Here is a 15,083-nt window from a genome sequence, read left to right on the forward strand (position 1 = left end):
AAGTTTTAAATTATTGAATGTGGATAGATATATATTGTGTAATTTTGTATATTTGGGGTATAAAAAGATCTGGAACAAGCTTAATAATTAAGAATGATGATATTGTCAATTATAAATTTTTAAAAACTATACTTTTAAACCATACTATACCTTGAATTTGTTTTCCTTCCTTTATTTGTAGAGTTTAGTTTGTTTTGAACCTTGTTTACTGGATCAACGTTTTTGGTCTTTGGCTACATGAAAAGAATTTAACTATTAATTAGATTCTAACCATTTGCTAAGGAAAGCAATTCTGTAACACAGACTTGCTAGTTTGCTACATAAAAAAATTATTTTCTTTAAATTTATCAAGTTGTGTTTTAAAGCAGGGGTCCGCAACCCCCGGGCCGCAGACCAGTACCAGTCCACGGCTTCTTAGGAACTAGGCCACACAGCAGATGAGTGGCAGGTGAGCAAGCGAAAAAGCTTCATTTGTATTTGCAGCTGCTCCCCAGCACTAGGATCACCACTTCAGCTCCACCTCAGATCATCAGGCATTAGAGTCTCATAAAAGCACCAGTCCCTGGTGCCAAAAATGTTGGAGATTGCTGTTTGAAAGAATCCAAGAACTGTATAACTGGAGAAGACCTAGATATCACTAGGACCAAGAGATTCAAAGATAAGGAAAATGAGTCCCAAAGAGTCAAGGATATTTAGCCAGCTTGGATGTTAAACTGGATGTTCTGACTCACAGAACTTAGTTCTCCTTACTGATTATCCCCAAGACAAGCCTTCTTGTATACTGTCACCTCGGCTTAGATTCCCATGGGTGGGGAACTTGTAGATCCCAGAAAGCCCAGCACCTGCAACAGTGATCTCTACACCGTAAATATTTAAATGGATGAACAAAACCTTTTAAATCATATTCTTTGTATATCAATACTTTTCTTTTCCAGGTCTTCTATCTAGTAAATTTGGGCTTCAGAAAGAAACTAAAAATACTTAGGTTATAGACTCATTTCACTTAGAATTTTTCCCAACGTATCTCCAAATTATTCAGTGAAATTATGAGACAAAGGATTAAATTTTATGAGCAACATTACATGAAGGCATCTCTTCTGAGCATCAAGGCTTAAATTCTATTTCTAGAGTCTCTGTTTTGTCTAAGAAAAGTCTAAAAAGTAACCTAAATTACATTCACAAGTTTGATTTCATACCTTAATTTCTGAATGTAGATAAACTGTCCCTTCAGAGGATAATAGGCTTCTACAGACCAAAAATAAACATTATACATTAATAGATGATACTAAGCTGAGAAACAATAAAATTCAACAGCAATTATATTTGAAAGGGAAACTATACATCAAGTAGACTTTGCTATAATTCTAGTTATGCATATGTTAATTTATTTTCAATGCACGTAACAAAAGTGCTTTGGTTAAATAATTCATCTTTGATAAAATATATTATAATGCCAACATTTTTTAAGGAAAATGTAGCACAAATCTTAAACAAGAATTCATAAGGAGTGATTACTGGCTATATACAGGGATTTTCTATTTTACAAAATGATTCACCCACAGGGCTTTTTATTGTGAGCCCACTCGATGTTATCCTTTGTCTAATGCATTTTAATACTTGGTCAGTATCAGTTTTTCCAATTACATTGTGAACTCTATGACAGTAGAAATCATATCTGCAGTGTTCACTGCTCTATGCCTAGTACTTCGCATAGTACCTGGCATATAAGCTCTTAAACTGGCACAACATATTTATTAAATGTATAAATAAATACATCTAAAATACAATTCACTTTTATGCACAAAATTTTCAAAATATATTTCTAGTTTAAAACAAAGAGTGTTTATGGGGGTCTACCAACTATGACCAATAGGCTGAATCCACCATATCCATTCATTTATACATTGTCTATAGCTGTCTTCCCACTATAATAGCAAAGTTGAATAGTTGTGACAAAGACTGTATAGCCCAAATCCAAATATATTTTTGTCTGACTCTTCATAGGAAAAGTCTGTCTACCCCCGATCAATTTTCTAGATCATCTCCAACACATTTTAAAATTTCTGAAAACTTACATTAGAATCTATTGTTGCTATGAAAAATAAAAAAGAAGGAAACTACATCATATCCCTTGAGAACTCCTAACCACAGTAGAGGACATAAAAAGAAAATTACTTTCCATCAGTTGCCACCTACTGAACTACTCATATATAGGTGTTTTCAATGTTAAACATATACTTAGATAGATATTATTAAATACAACCACTTAAAGAACCAGAAATAGCTCTGGGAGAAAAATGAGGTTTTAAAATAAAATTAGAGACTACAGAATCATTCTCACATATGACATAAAAATGTTTCCAAATTTTATACAAATTTTAAGTATCCTCTTTAATCATCCTCATTTTAAATTAATATTTGCTATTTCCTAACATTTTCTGCATCTTCTATCACCCCTCCCTCTGCCACATACACATAAATATCAGCCAAGAGACATTTAACGGTTATGTTTCCATTAGTTTTAGCCAAGTGTTATTACTTTGCTTGTATATTTCCATAAAAAATGAACAAAATCACAGTATTCTGATTATTTTTGTTAAACATCTCCATGAAAAGTTTGTGTGGAATATGATTGAAATGATTTGTGTAGTAAAACTCTCTGCCAGCAAACTGAAGGATATGTATGCTATACTTTTAAGAAACTAAATTCTGGTTTCTCTATTACATTGCTTGGCAGAATAACCCTGGATGTTGAAGACCTATTATACACTACTTACAATAATTTAAATTATCATTGTTCCAAGCCGAAATAGATTGTCTCTTAACAGAATTATCTCTCATCTTCAGCAATTCCAACTAATAGTCACGTGGTAAAAGCCATCTGTTCAAACAGAATCATTAAAAAAAAAAAATCCACCTGATCTAGGTAAACAGAAGTGTCATCACCACTTTGCACATAAGGAAACTTTAGTGAAAGAAAATCAACAGATTTATTTTTATGTTTGTGAAATCAGTCTCTCACTTGCTTCAACAGAACCTAGAGATCAGCTGTTGTTACCATCATTTCAATCTTTTAGTTTACTGAAGAAAAGCTGTGCCTAATCTTATTTGTAATTCAAAGTTTGGAATTTTGATAACTATTAAGCATCATTTTTCATAAAATATCAGAGCATTACATAAGGCAAGTAGTTTTATCTTATATGTACATACAGGCATGTAAATATCAAATGATATAAAAATGTTTTCTGGAAAATTTTTTTAATTTCAGAAAAAATTAAAAAGCAACACACTAGGCATTAACTACCTGGGAGCAGCACCTGGTCTGTTTACTCACCATTGTACCACCAGTAGCTAGACCTGGTAGTGTTCAAAAATTATTTATTCCAGGTTTAGTGAGATATAATTTACAAATAGTAAAATACATCCTTTTTAGGTATACAGTTCTATAAATTTGAACAGACTTATTTGGTTATGTAATCAGTAGAACAACAAAGATAGAAAATATTTCCATCATCCCAAAAAGTTCCCGTGTGCCCCCTTTGTAGTTCATCCTCTCCCATGCCCCAAACCCCACACAACCACTTATCTGATTTCTGTCTCTACAGTTTCAAGTTTTTCAGTGGCTTAATGCAAAGGAGCAGTAGAGAGGGAAAACGGGCCTTTTTTCTTTATGTTCCACACGATCACCCAGAGACCACGCCGGGAGATTTCACCAACTCAATTTTCACTAATCACAGCAGAGATAGAGTCAGTTAACTTGTCTGTTTAGGCTTGGAAAAGAATAATTTGACTTTTGCTCATAGCAAAAGACTTGGAATGTTTGGTGATCACCACTGCCTCTGCTACAAGATTTTATAATTTTATTCACACAGATTCTATACTTTTCCTGTAAATTTAATCCTAAATATTTTTTTGGTTGCTAATTTCTTGACATATCTGAAGTTCACATGAAATTCAAGGAAAAAAGATCTAATACATTTTACTTTCACAAATTTATTTATTTTTACCTAATCTTGATATGCAATTTTAAAAGAAAGGTAGTATAGTATCTGACAATTGGTTTAGAAATCTTATCAACTCTGGTTTGGATCTCAGTAAAATCACGTCTTATCCATATGTTGTCAGACAAACTACTGAACTTCTCTAAGCTGCACTTTTGTCATTTTTAAAATGAGGACAATAATATTTTAAAATAATACTGAGAATTAAATGATAATGTAAAGGACTTATACATTGTATCTGACTGGAATAAGGCCCCAATTATTAGTATTTTATATGTTAAGTTATTCTTCAAATTATAGATTTATAATACATGCAAAAAGATTTTACGCAATAAAAGATCCATATACATCATCAAAAAATATTCTCAATTTCAAAACTATATCAAAATAGCATGGTACTGGCATAGATCAATGGAACAGAATAGAGAGCCCAAAAATAAACCTATGCATATATAGTCCAATTTACAACAAAGGAGACAAAAATATACAATGAGGAAAGAACAGTCTCTTCAATAAATGGTGTTGGGAAAACTAGACAGTCATATTTAAAGAATGAAACTGGACCATTATATTACATCATACACAAAAATTAACTCAAAGGGATTAAAGATTTGAATGTAAGACCTGAAACCATAAAACTCTTAGAAGAAAACATAGGTGGTAAACTCAACATCAGTCTTGGAGATGTTTTTTTGGATTTAATACCAAAATCAATGAAAGCAAAAATAAACAGGTAGGACTACATCAAACTAAAAAGCTATTGCACAGCTAAGGAAACCATCAACAAATGAAAAGGCAACGTACTGAATGGAAGAAAATATGTGCAAATCATATATCTGATAAAGGATTAATGTCCAAAATACATAAAGAACTCATACAATACCAAAAAAAAAAAAAAAATCTGATTAAAAATAGGGCAGAGGATCTGAATAGACATTATTTTCCCAAAGAAAACATATAGATAGCCAACAGGTACATGAAAAGATGCTCAATATCACTAATCATAAGGGAAATGCAAATCAAAATCACAATAAGATAACATTTCATACCTGTTGGTATGGCAATTAACAAAAAGAGATAAATGCTGGTGAGGATGTAGAGAAAAGAGAACACTTGTGCACTGTTGGTGGGAACATAAAATGGTACAGCTACTTTAGAAAACAATATGGAGGTTCTTCACAAAATTGAAAATAGAACTACCATATGATCCAGCAATTTCACTTCTGGGTATTTACCCAAAGAAAACAAAACTGCAAACTCAAAAAGATATATGCACCCATATTAACTGCACCATCATTTACAATAGCCAAGATATAGAAACAACATGAATGTCTATTGATGGATAAATGGATAAAGATGATGTGGTATACAAATACCATGGGACATTATTCAGCCGCAAAGAATGAAATACATTTGCAACATGGCCATTATGCTAACTGAATTAAGTCAGGCAGAGAAAGACAAATATTGTATGATCTCATATGTGGAATCAAAACAAAAGCAAAAACAAAAAACCCAAGCTCGTAGATAGAGAACACATTGGAAGTTGTCACAGGCTGGGGGATGAAGGGTGGGCAAAATGGGTGAAGGGTGTCAAAAGGTACAAACTATGTTACAAAATAAATAAGTAATGGAGAATAATGTACAGCATGAATACTACAGTTAATAATACTGTATTGCATATTTGAAAGTTGCTAAGAAAGTAGATCTTAAAAGTTCTTTTCATAAGAAAAAAAATTCTGTAACCATGTATGGTGACAGACGTTAACGAGACTATTGTGGTGACCATTTCACAATATATAAAAATATTAAATCATTATGTTATACACCTGAAACTAATATGTTGTATATCAATTATACCTTAAGTTAAAAAAAAATCTTAAAGCATTTACTCAGTAAAAAAAAAAAAAATGCTTACTAATTTAAGTCACTTACCTTAAACTGTAATCATCTTCCTCTTCACATGATTTAATTTGTGTTGAAGTAGGCCTAGATCGTACTTCTTGCTGATCTCTCTAGTTAAATGAATAAGGATAAGTCATAGAGGAAAAAACACCACTAAAGTAGGATTTATTCAAGTGCCTTTCTGATCATTAATCATTTCAGAGTTGGCCACAGTTTCCATGAAATCAAGGCACTGAAATCTACATGCTATGGTATGAAAATAAGGTTTCACTTTTATCCATTCTGGGTTAAGAAGTCAATTTTAAGGGAAAAACATAAGAGTGTCAATGCCTTTATATGATCTTATCAACTCCTGTTTCCCCACTAGAGTCTTCCATCTTGTGTAACATGCAAAGGAAATTGGACTCACAAGAAATAAAAACATAAATCTGTTTAATGGGTAGAAAAACTTGTAAAACATGCAAAGCTTCAATGTTAAGGAGACCATGAAAATGCTAAAAAGGAATCACTAAAAGTAAAAGCTTTTGGTGAAGATATATCAAGAAATGAAAGTGAGTAAACAAAAATTCACTGTGGCAAAAGTTATATCCATTAGCTTCTGTAGAGATAGAAATGCCCTCTCTCTTTTGCCAGCTCTTCCCAGTTTTCTACTCTTTAGATATATAAAGTCCTTATTAGAGGGCCCTTTGAGCAGAATGAATAATGAATCCCTCGTTCTACTATAACATTGGGTTTCTTTCTTCAGTCCTGCTCTTCAGACACTGGCAAAAACTAAAAGGTATAATAGAATATTTCTTTTAGTGAAATATTTAATTATAAATGCAACTAATGAATCTACAACTAATCTAAATATATTACCTGAAATATTTTATTTACACACACACACACATACACACACACACGTTTTTTATTTCTAAATTATCAAACAATGATGGATCTGTATAAGGCATTAAAATAAAATATAACCTATTCTTCCCATCAACACCAAGGCAGGGTGGGGGTGGGGTTTAAAAGAAAGAATTATAATTAAATTAGAATAAAAAGTTTGCAAGCAGCCACTTTATTCCAAGGAATGCAACTATATCCTGTCAATTAATAATGAGAATGCTGGTGCTTAAGGAGGGATGCTTAAAACAGGAATAACAAATCTGGTACCCAGAATGGGGCAAAATATGCTTACATTATCTAGTGTTATAATCTCACTACATTCTTCCTGACTATAAATCTGATAATGGTCTAGCCTTAAGAATCAGTTATATCCAACTGCAGAGTTCAAGAAACTAATTATTATCTGACAACTATTATCCTTTATTCAACTTTTGTCCAGAGACCACTTTATTCCTTTCCTTACTGAATTACCACTGTTAATTCTATACAGCTACTCTCAAATATTAATCTTAAAATAGTGGGAAAAATTCTTAAATATTAATATTCTAATTAGCTGATTAGACATCTAAATGGAAAACAATTTTTCAGTGGCTTTTAGAGAATGTGTGCTTATCAAAAACACACACATACATATACACATACTTATATATATATTCATGTTCAATTCATTGAACTGAAAATTTATGCTTTGGGTACTTTTTTGTCTGTCATAAATCATATTAATAAATTAAAATAGTAGCACTTAAATGGAATTACTAAAAATTGTACATTTACTTACTATTACTTCGTCAGCTTGTCGAACCAGATCAGCTGTTTTTGCCTCCAATTCTGCATTTAAACGCCTAAAAGCAGAAAACAATAATTGCGATATACCGAAGACTCTAACAAATAAAAGTAATTAAATTTTAGTAACTACACTTTAGCTAATCAACTAATGTCAAAACAAACATAACACTTTATTCTAAAATTAACATAACTATTAGAACACTTATCTCCAACTCCCCATGATTACTCCTTTGTGGTAGAAATTCAAATAGTGTAACTGTTGGCCTTTCTCTGGCCTTCGCTTCAGGTGAAATGACTTATTTGGGAAGAATAAACTGGTGGGTTCAACGCAGTTCCACTTTTCATCTAGGGATCAACTCCAGCTGGGGACAGGAGTGGGACAGGGTTGGAGAGAGGCCTCCTTTGGTCTAAGTGTTGCCATGACATTTTTATAACATTTCCTCCTATTTTTCACCTATAGCACATAGACAATTTTGTAGTATGTTTTCCCATAACAGAAGGAATGCTTATCTCTTTATAATCAGTGCCTACAATGGCTATAAAATATTCTAATGCATTGAAATTAACAATGTACTAATCTACTCCTATTGTTAGTTCAAGTCCTTTTTTCACTTTTAAAGGATAACGTGGTAATAAACATCTTCAAAAGCATATAACTTTTTAATTCTATTCATAGGTCATATTTCTAGACCATCTAGAATCTTTTGAAATTATATGACGGAAATATGTTGAGTAATTTTAAAAATTAAATATTTTGTTGTTTTTTAGCTATGTGATTCAGAAGTAACAAACCACTTATAACACTGACTCCTAGGGGGCAAAAAAAAGCAGTACTATATCTTTTCTTAAAATAGTCAATGTTTTAAGAAATATTTTCACATCTTAAGATAAGTTATTCAAAAAATATATCTAATAAAGATTTAAAATTCCATTTAAGATACTATTATCTGATTTTTCACATTTTCCTAACAAGAACCATTAGAAGCTTCTGGTTAATATAGTAAGACAAGATGACTCAGAAGGCTATTCTTCTGCTCCAGACCATGGAAATGCTGGATAAAATGTAATGAAGGAAATATTGCTAAGGTCAAACTCAGGCAAGGGAAATACCCTGGCACCAAAAATAAAGCAGCAACTCAAAGTGAGAGCAGTAAACAGGAACAGAAACCAAAATAGCTCAACAGCTAGAAAATGATGCATGTGTGGGAGTCATGAAGAGCTACACCTGTGAAACACAGACTACAAAATGCTACCCATAACCTTAGGTGAATGGAAATGAAACTAGAGCCATGGGTGGAAAAGACTGTCTTGTGAGTAATGACAGCATACAGGAATATGGTCCAAGTTCATCTTACCCAGATGGTATAGGGACTCTCTGTCAAAACTTTAATATAGAAAGTTGGCCTAGAACCAGTGATAACTCTAATAAATTAAATGCAAAACCACCCACAGGGACATTTACTCATCTATATAACATATAAAACTCTCTCAAAAATTAAACACTGTTAAAGATTACTTTGTAAAGATAACAAATTGCATAAAGAAACAAGTCAGCAAGAGAATCAGCAGATGCAACAAAATTTGTACTGTAAGATCTAGAGATAATAAAATAATCTTTAAAAGATTTTTAAATATGCATTTTTTGTTTAAAAACAAAAGCAAGAACAGAAACTATAGGCAAGAACCAGACATTACAAAAAACACTGAATATGGAAAAAATACAAATAGAAATTACATATATGAAGAGAGTCACTGAAGTTAAAAAAACTCAAACTTAATGAGTAAGTTGAACAATAGAATAAACTGAAGAGGGAGCAAATGAATTGGAAGACAGATGTGAGGAAATCACCTGCAAGGAGGTACAGAGAAAAAGAAAAATACAAAAGAGAGGTTAATATCCACTGAAGACATTGTATGACAAAGACAGATTTATATCTACCTAATAGAAGTTGCTGCAAAAAATTCCAGAGGTGGGAACATCAAGATTTGAAGAGATAACGCTGAGAATTTTCCAAAATTGAAGAACGATATAGATCTAAAGCAGAATTAAGAAAACAAATCCACACCTGCACACATCATAGTGAGACTGCCAAACTTCAAATACAAAGAGAATATTCTTTAAACTACCAAAGCAAATATTTAATAAGAACAGACAGTCTGCCAACATGTTTATCTAAAAAGCTAATAGTAGATGGCTCATCAACATCTCTAGATTCCAGTGGACAATGAAATGGTATCTTTAATAAATACTGGGGGACAAAAACAGGCATCTAGAATTCTATGTTCAGCTAAACTGTTTTTAGAGAATATGTGCAAAGTAACAAAATTTTCAGAAAAGATTGGAAAATTTAAGACTCAAAATTTCAGGGATCTATACTTCAGGAATAAGGAAAGTGAACCTGGAGAAAAAGAATGATGATAAACTTAATGATAAATCTAAATTAGTATAGAATGTAAAAATAACAGGTAAGGTTATTCAAAACAAAGAACAAGTAAAGTATTACCTAATATCTAACTTGACAGACAAGGGGAAACCAAGTTAAAGCAGTCTAAGGTCTTTCCAAACCAGTAAAAGAAAAATAAAGACATAATAAAACTCATTCAATCTAACAGAAGAAAGAAAAGGACCAAAGAAAAGGGACAGTAAATAGAAAACACGAAAAATAAGATGGCCAAAATGACTTCAAATTAATAATATAAATTCACTTATTAGAAGGCAGAAATTATCAGACAATATAAAAGGAATACTCTTAAAGCTAAATGACATAAAATGTTTGAAAATAAAGGAATTAAAAAAGATAAGTCTGTAATAATGAAAGGAATAATTCTTCTATAGAACTTAAGTAAATCAAATATAGCTCCCAAACAGAAATGGACACAATTATTAGAATTATTTTAAAATTCGAGATGATTTTAGCACATCTCTAACAGAAACCAATATAGCTAAGAGAAATAAAATGATGATAAACTGATGTTATGGACATCAAAACTAATTAGCTTGATCTAACAGACAGTCAATATATAGTAAATATTCTTTCTATCAAAGGATTAAATATCCTTTTTATCAAAGGATATTTACAAAAAGTGAGCATGTACTTGGTCACAACTAAGTTTCAATACATTTCTGAAAATCAATATTATATACATTTTCTGGCCATACTGCAAATAATTTTGAAATAACATGAAAAACATGTTTAGAAACTATTTTTAAATAATCATTATGAAAATCATAAAATATTCAAAACTATTAAATGACCACAAAAGAAATACATATCAAAACAGGTCCTGAACTACAGATAACCTGTAAATGAAGAGAAATTTACAGAAATTAAATATACTTATTAAAAAATAAGAAAAAAACAAAAAAAGGAAAAAATAAATCCACAATTAGAACAGATACAAATAATAAAGACTAATGAAATTAAAAAAAAAAAATAGGTTAGCAATAAAACCAAAAGCTAATTCTTTGAACCAGTAAATATATAAACCTACTAGAAAGACAAAAATAAATATTGGAAAGTCCCCAAAAGGTGTATATAAGGTTACGGACACAGCCAAGATTTTAAACATAAGAGAATTAGAATAAATTTATGCTAATAAAATTAAAACATACATTAAATGGGCACTTTTCTAGAAAACTATCAAATACCCAAAACTTATTCTGGAAGCAACAATTATTAAAGAAACTAAATTGATAGGCAAAAAGTACCCCATACCAGACTGTTTCACAATTTTCATCAAAGAGCAGATGATCCTTGATAACAAAAAGCTTCCAAGAACAGAATAAAACAAAAAAGGAAAACCATTCAGCTTATTTCATGTGGCAAGGATAACACAGGTTTCAAAATCAGAAAGAAAAAGAATTAGAAAAAAGTATAAGACCAATTTCACTTTTATTCATAGATGCAAAAATAAAAAATAAAAACTATGTAAAATAAAGCAATCAAATCCAACAGTCTTTAAAGAAAAACAAGAAATCTGCCTTTGTAGTTCAGTATGTTAAAACATTAAACGAGGGGGTGAGAAAAACATTTCATCACTTCAGGAAAAAAAGTTTGATAAAATTAATATTCCTTCAAAACAGGAATTAAGGAAAACAGCTTCCTTAAGCCTGATAAATCTACAGCAAACAAATGCAGTGACAAGTTATTAAAAGTGGGCTACTTAAAATCATAAGCAAGATAAAGATGCTCTCCACCACTTTCTATATCATAACTTGCATGTAACTGTCTTTATCCAAAATCCAAGTAACTCTATGGAATGAATAAAAGTTTAGCAGAGCTGACAATCTACATCTATCTATAAGTGCAGAATGAACATACAAAAATTAATAAAGTTCCTATACACCTATCCATTTAGAAACTGCAATAGAAAAAAAAGTCATTCATTATAGCAACAAAAACTATAAAGTACCTTGAAAAAATTATACATGTAAGACTTTTATGTAGGAATATAAAAAAATATTTTTAAAGGACATTTAAACACCCCTGTATAAATGGATATACCATATTCGTGGAAAAGAAGATTCAACAGCATAAAGATGTCAGTTCTATACAAATTAATCTATAAATACAATGTAATTAGCATTTACAGGCAGAGGTTTGGGCAGTTAGGGAGAGGGGCTGAGGCTTGCCCTACCAGTTTTCAAAGCCAATTAAAAAAGATGACACATAATCTTATAAGGTCTCTGGTTTTATGATATACATGCATGAAATTTGAAAAAATCTATTGAATTCAATGATCAGCATATTCCTTAGTCTATCTTCCCAGATAGTGATTATTTCCTCCAACTATTTGACAAGAGTTGATTGTAGAATATTCTGGATTGGGATCCCGGGGAAGACCTGTGCTTGACTAATTGAAAAGACATCCTAATATGCTTAACACCAAGACAACATGTAGCAAAAAACTTTTATAAACTCATATTCTTGCCTATAAGAATGGTCATAGACAAATACAATATGATTTCTCTTCAATGTGGAATCTGAAAAAAAAACAAAAACAAACTTATAGATACAAACAACAGATTGGCAGTTACCAGAGGGGCAGGGTACTGAGGAGAAGGGGAAGCTAAGACTTACAGTGGTAATCACTATGTAATGTATACAAATACTGAATTATAATGTTGTACATCTGAAATATATATAACGTATACCAATTTCACCACACACACACACACACACACAAAGAATGGACATATTTTACTTTTCTCCATGGCACAAAAGTGATTAACAAGCTTCAGACAGAGCCTGGGAACTACTCTGTTCAAATTCCTCAGATTTGCATACCACAGAGTATAGGTAACAGAACAAGTAACACCTGGGCGCCTTTACCAGGAAGCAACTTTTACTGAAATAGAACGGCTCCTAAAGATGTCTGCCTTTAAGTAGGACCATATCTCTAATAACCAGAGCCCTGTTAAATATACCCTTAAATAAACTAAACGAATAAACCTAATAGTACAGGTATTTAGTATGATGTATGGTAATGAAATAACCATTTTTGGTTGAGCACGGCTGATTCAGAACTGTATATAGACAACAGATTTGTTGCTTACATACACTCTTGAATTGGAATAATACCCATTTCATCAAATAGAGGATGATTATGTTCTCACATGCTATGGCAAGTTGGCATGTTCTCGTTCATCTAGAGCACACTTAAATTTTAACTTTAAATATGGTTTTAATTTTAAGTATAAATTAAACTTAAATTCTGTTTAAGTGTTTGATGAACTGCTAGAATGTTTTCCAAATTTTAAATTAGGTACTTTAAAAAGAAAGTGTTAAAACATAATCTTTTTGTAAGAGTATATACAATGGTAAGTAAAATACATGGTCTCGGACCTTGTGGAATTCATTGTCCGTTGGAAGAAAAAGACATAAAATTAACAAAAGAATTTATTGTAATGTTATGCTATTTGCAAAGAAAAACTAATACGACCAAAAAAAAAAAAAAAGTAACAGAGCCTACTTAGCATAGTCAAGGCCACTTTGAGAATTCTCAGGTAGAAGGCAAGTGCACAAGGAAAAAGGGAAAAGCTTGAGGAACTAAAAGGCCAGTTAGGCTGGAGAGTGGTTAGAAAAATGATGCAACAGGAAACCACTGCAAGTCTGAGACAAGGGAGTCACATGATCTAATTAAAAGATTACTCTAGGCATCTGTGTGAAAACTGGGGGATGACGAGAGATGGTCTAAGAGTGAAAATGTGTTGTTAGGGTAGTTGTAATTACTCTGAGAGCAGGTAAGGAATGAAAATCCTTCTCCCAAATCCACCAAATGTGGACAAGAACGGTAATTCCAAATGCCCTGAGAAACATGCTTTTAATTTAGAAACGAAGTCTAAAAAAATTTACATACATAAATTCTAGGAACTGGGAATTAAGTGGAATTCTTTAAACCAGAAATTGAACTATCCGTGGCAATTCCCACTATCCAACCACTTCTAGCAGTTATCTGATTGACGAATATGTTTACTTGGGTTAAATCAAATTTTCGCCCACTTTAAACACTTCCTAGGACGCAGGCGAGTTCATGTTTAAAAAGAAAAGATGAAGAAGGGCAAGCGAACAGGATGATGGAAGAGAATGCTGGCGAGTAATCTCAAAGATCCAATCGTTCACCAGGAAAAGTACTTCTTAGCAGCCTCATTTAGGTGAAAGAAAGAAGGATAAGCTGAACCGGCAAATTTCTTACTTATATTCTTCCTCCTTGTCGAGGAAGTCCCGTCTAGGTGTAGCAGGCTGCCGAACGCGCGGCGGGAGCGGAGTTCCTGAAACGGGCCGTCTCTGTAAAGAGATCGAGACTTTCAGACCCGGAGTGAACGCAGTTTGCCATCCTCTGGCCCGCCCGGAACCCACTCACTACCCAGGAGACGGGTTGAACTGACCCGGGAGCCAACACCTCGCCCCGCCATCTTTCACGACCGCGACGCCGTTACCAAAGCAACGACACCACTTCCCGCGAGAGCTAACTCATTCCTGGCAGCCTCCCGCTGAGGGCGCCTACTCCGCTCACTCCCACGTTTTGCGGGGAGAGCTGGGCAAGGCCGGGGTGAAGGGCTGGGGGCAGCGGTCTGGGCGTGGGCTCCGCTGCGTCTGTGCCCCTCAGCTTTAAAGGCTTAACAAGGCGTTGCGCTGCCCCTGGGAAGCCAGTGTAGTGCGTTGACTTATAAATTCTTAAGTTGGCGTGAACAATTTTCAATCAACCAAGGTAGGCAGGTCCATTGCCTATACTCAGTAGGAAACAGAACGGTAAAGCCCCTATACCGTTGTGCTTTTCCAAAGTTAGTGGACAATCCGATCTACACCCGTTTTGTTTAAAATGAACTCTTCAGTCGCCCTCTAAGTTCTGATATTTCACGTTTATTGATAGCATGGGTAAGCGCTCAGACTCTCAAGTTAGACCTAAGTTTCTGTCCTGGCTGTGCCATTTACTAGCTGTATAGTCTTGGATAGATCACTCTATGGTGACTAATAAGTAAAATGAGAGTAAGAATAGTGC

At 32.9% G+C, this 15,083-nt stretch overlaps 1 protein-coding gene across 2 annotated transcripts in view; it reads right to left on the minus strand.

Moving 5' to 3' along the window:
• Nucleotides 1-14,577, minus strand: part of TEX9 (testis expressed 9) — a 59,820-nt gene extending 45,243 nt beyond the window's left edge. The window contains exons 1-6 of one of the 2 annotated variants that reach the window (XM_011363440.2): nt 14,470-14,577; nt 14,277-14,368; nt 7,573-7,636; nt 5,937-6,016; nt 1,197-1,245; nt 151-233 (exon numbers count right to left, since the gene is read on the minus strand). In XM_011363440.2, the coding sequence (XP_011361742.1) occupies nt 151-233; nt 1,197-1,245; nt 5,937-6,016; nt 7,573-7,636; nt 14,277-14,368; nt 14,470-14,496 (395 nt within the window). In that variant the 5' untranslated portion in view covers nt 14,497-14,577. The remainder of the gene's footprint in view (nt 1-150; nt 234-1,196; nt 1,246-5,936; nt 6,017-7,572; nt 7,637-14,276; nt 14,369-14,469) is intronic. The other variant, XM_011363441.2, reaches the window with a different exon arrangement.
• Nucleotides 14,578-15,083: the final 506 nt, after the last annotated feature.

This window comes from Pteropus vampyrus, unplaced genomic scaffold (assembly GCF_000151845.1).
Source record: "Pteropus vampyrus isolate Shadow unplaced genomic scaffold, Pvam_2.0 Scaffold85, whole genome shotgun sequence".
NCBI classification, from domain to species: Eukaryota; Metazoa; Chordata; class Mammalia; order Chiroptera; family Pteropodidae; genus Pteropus; species Pteropus vampyrus.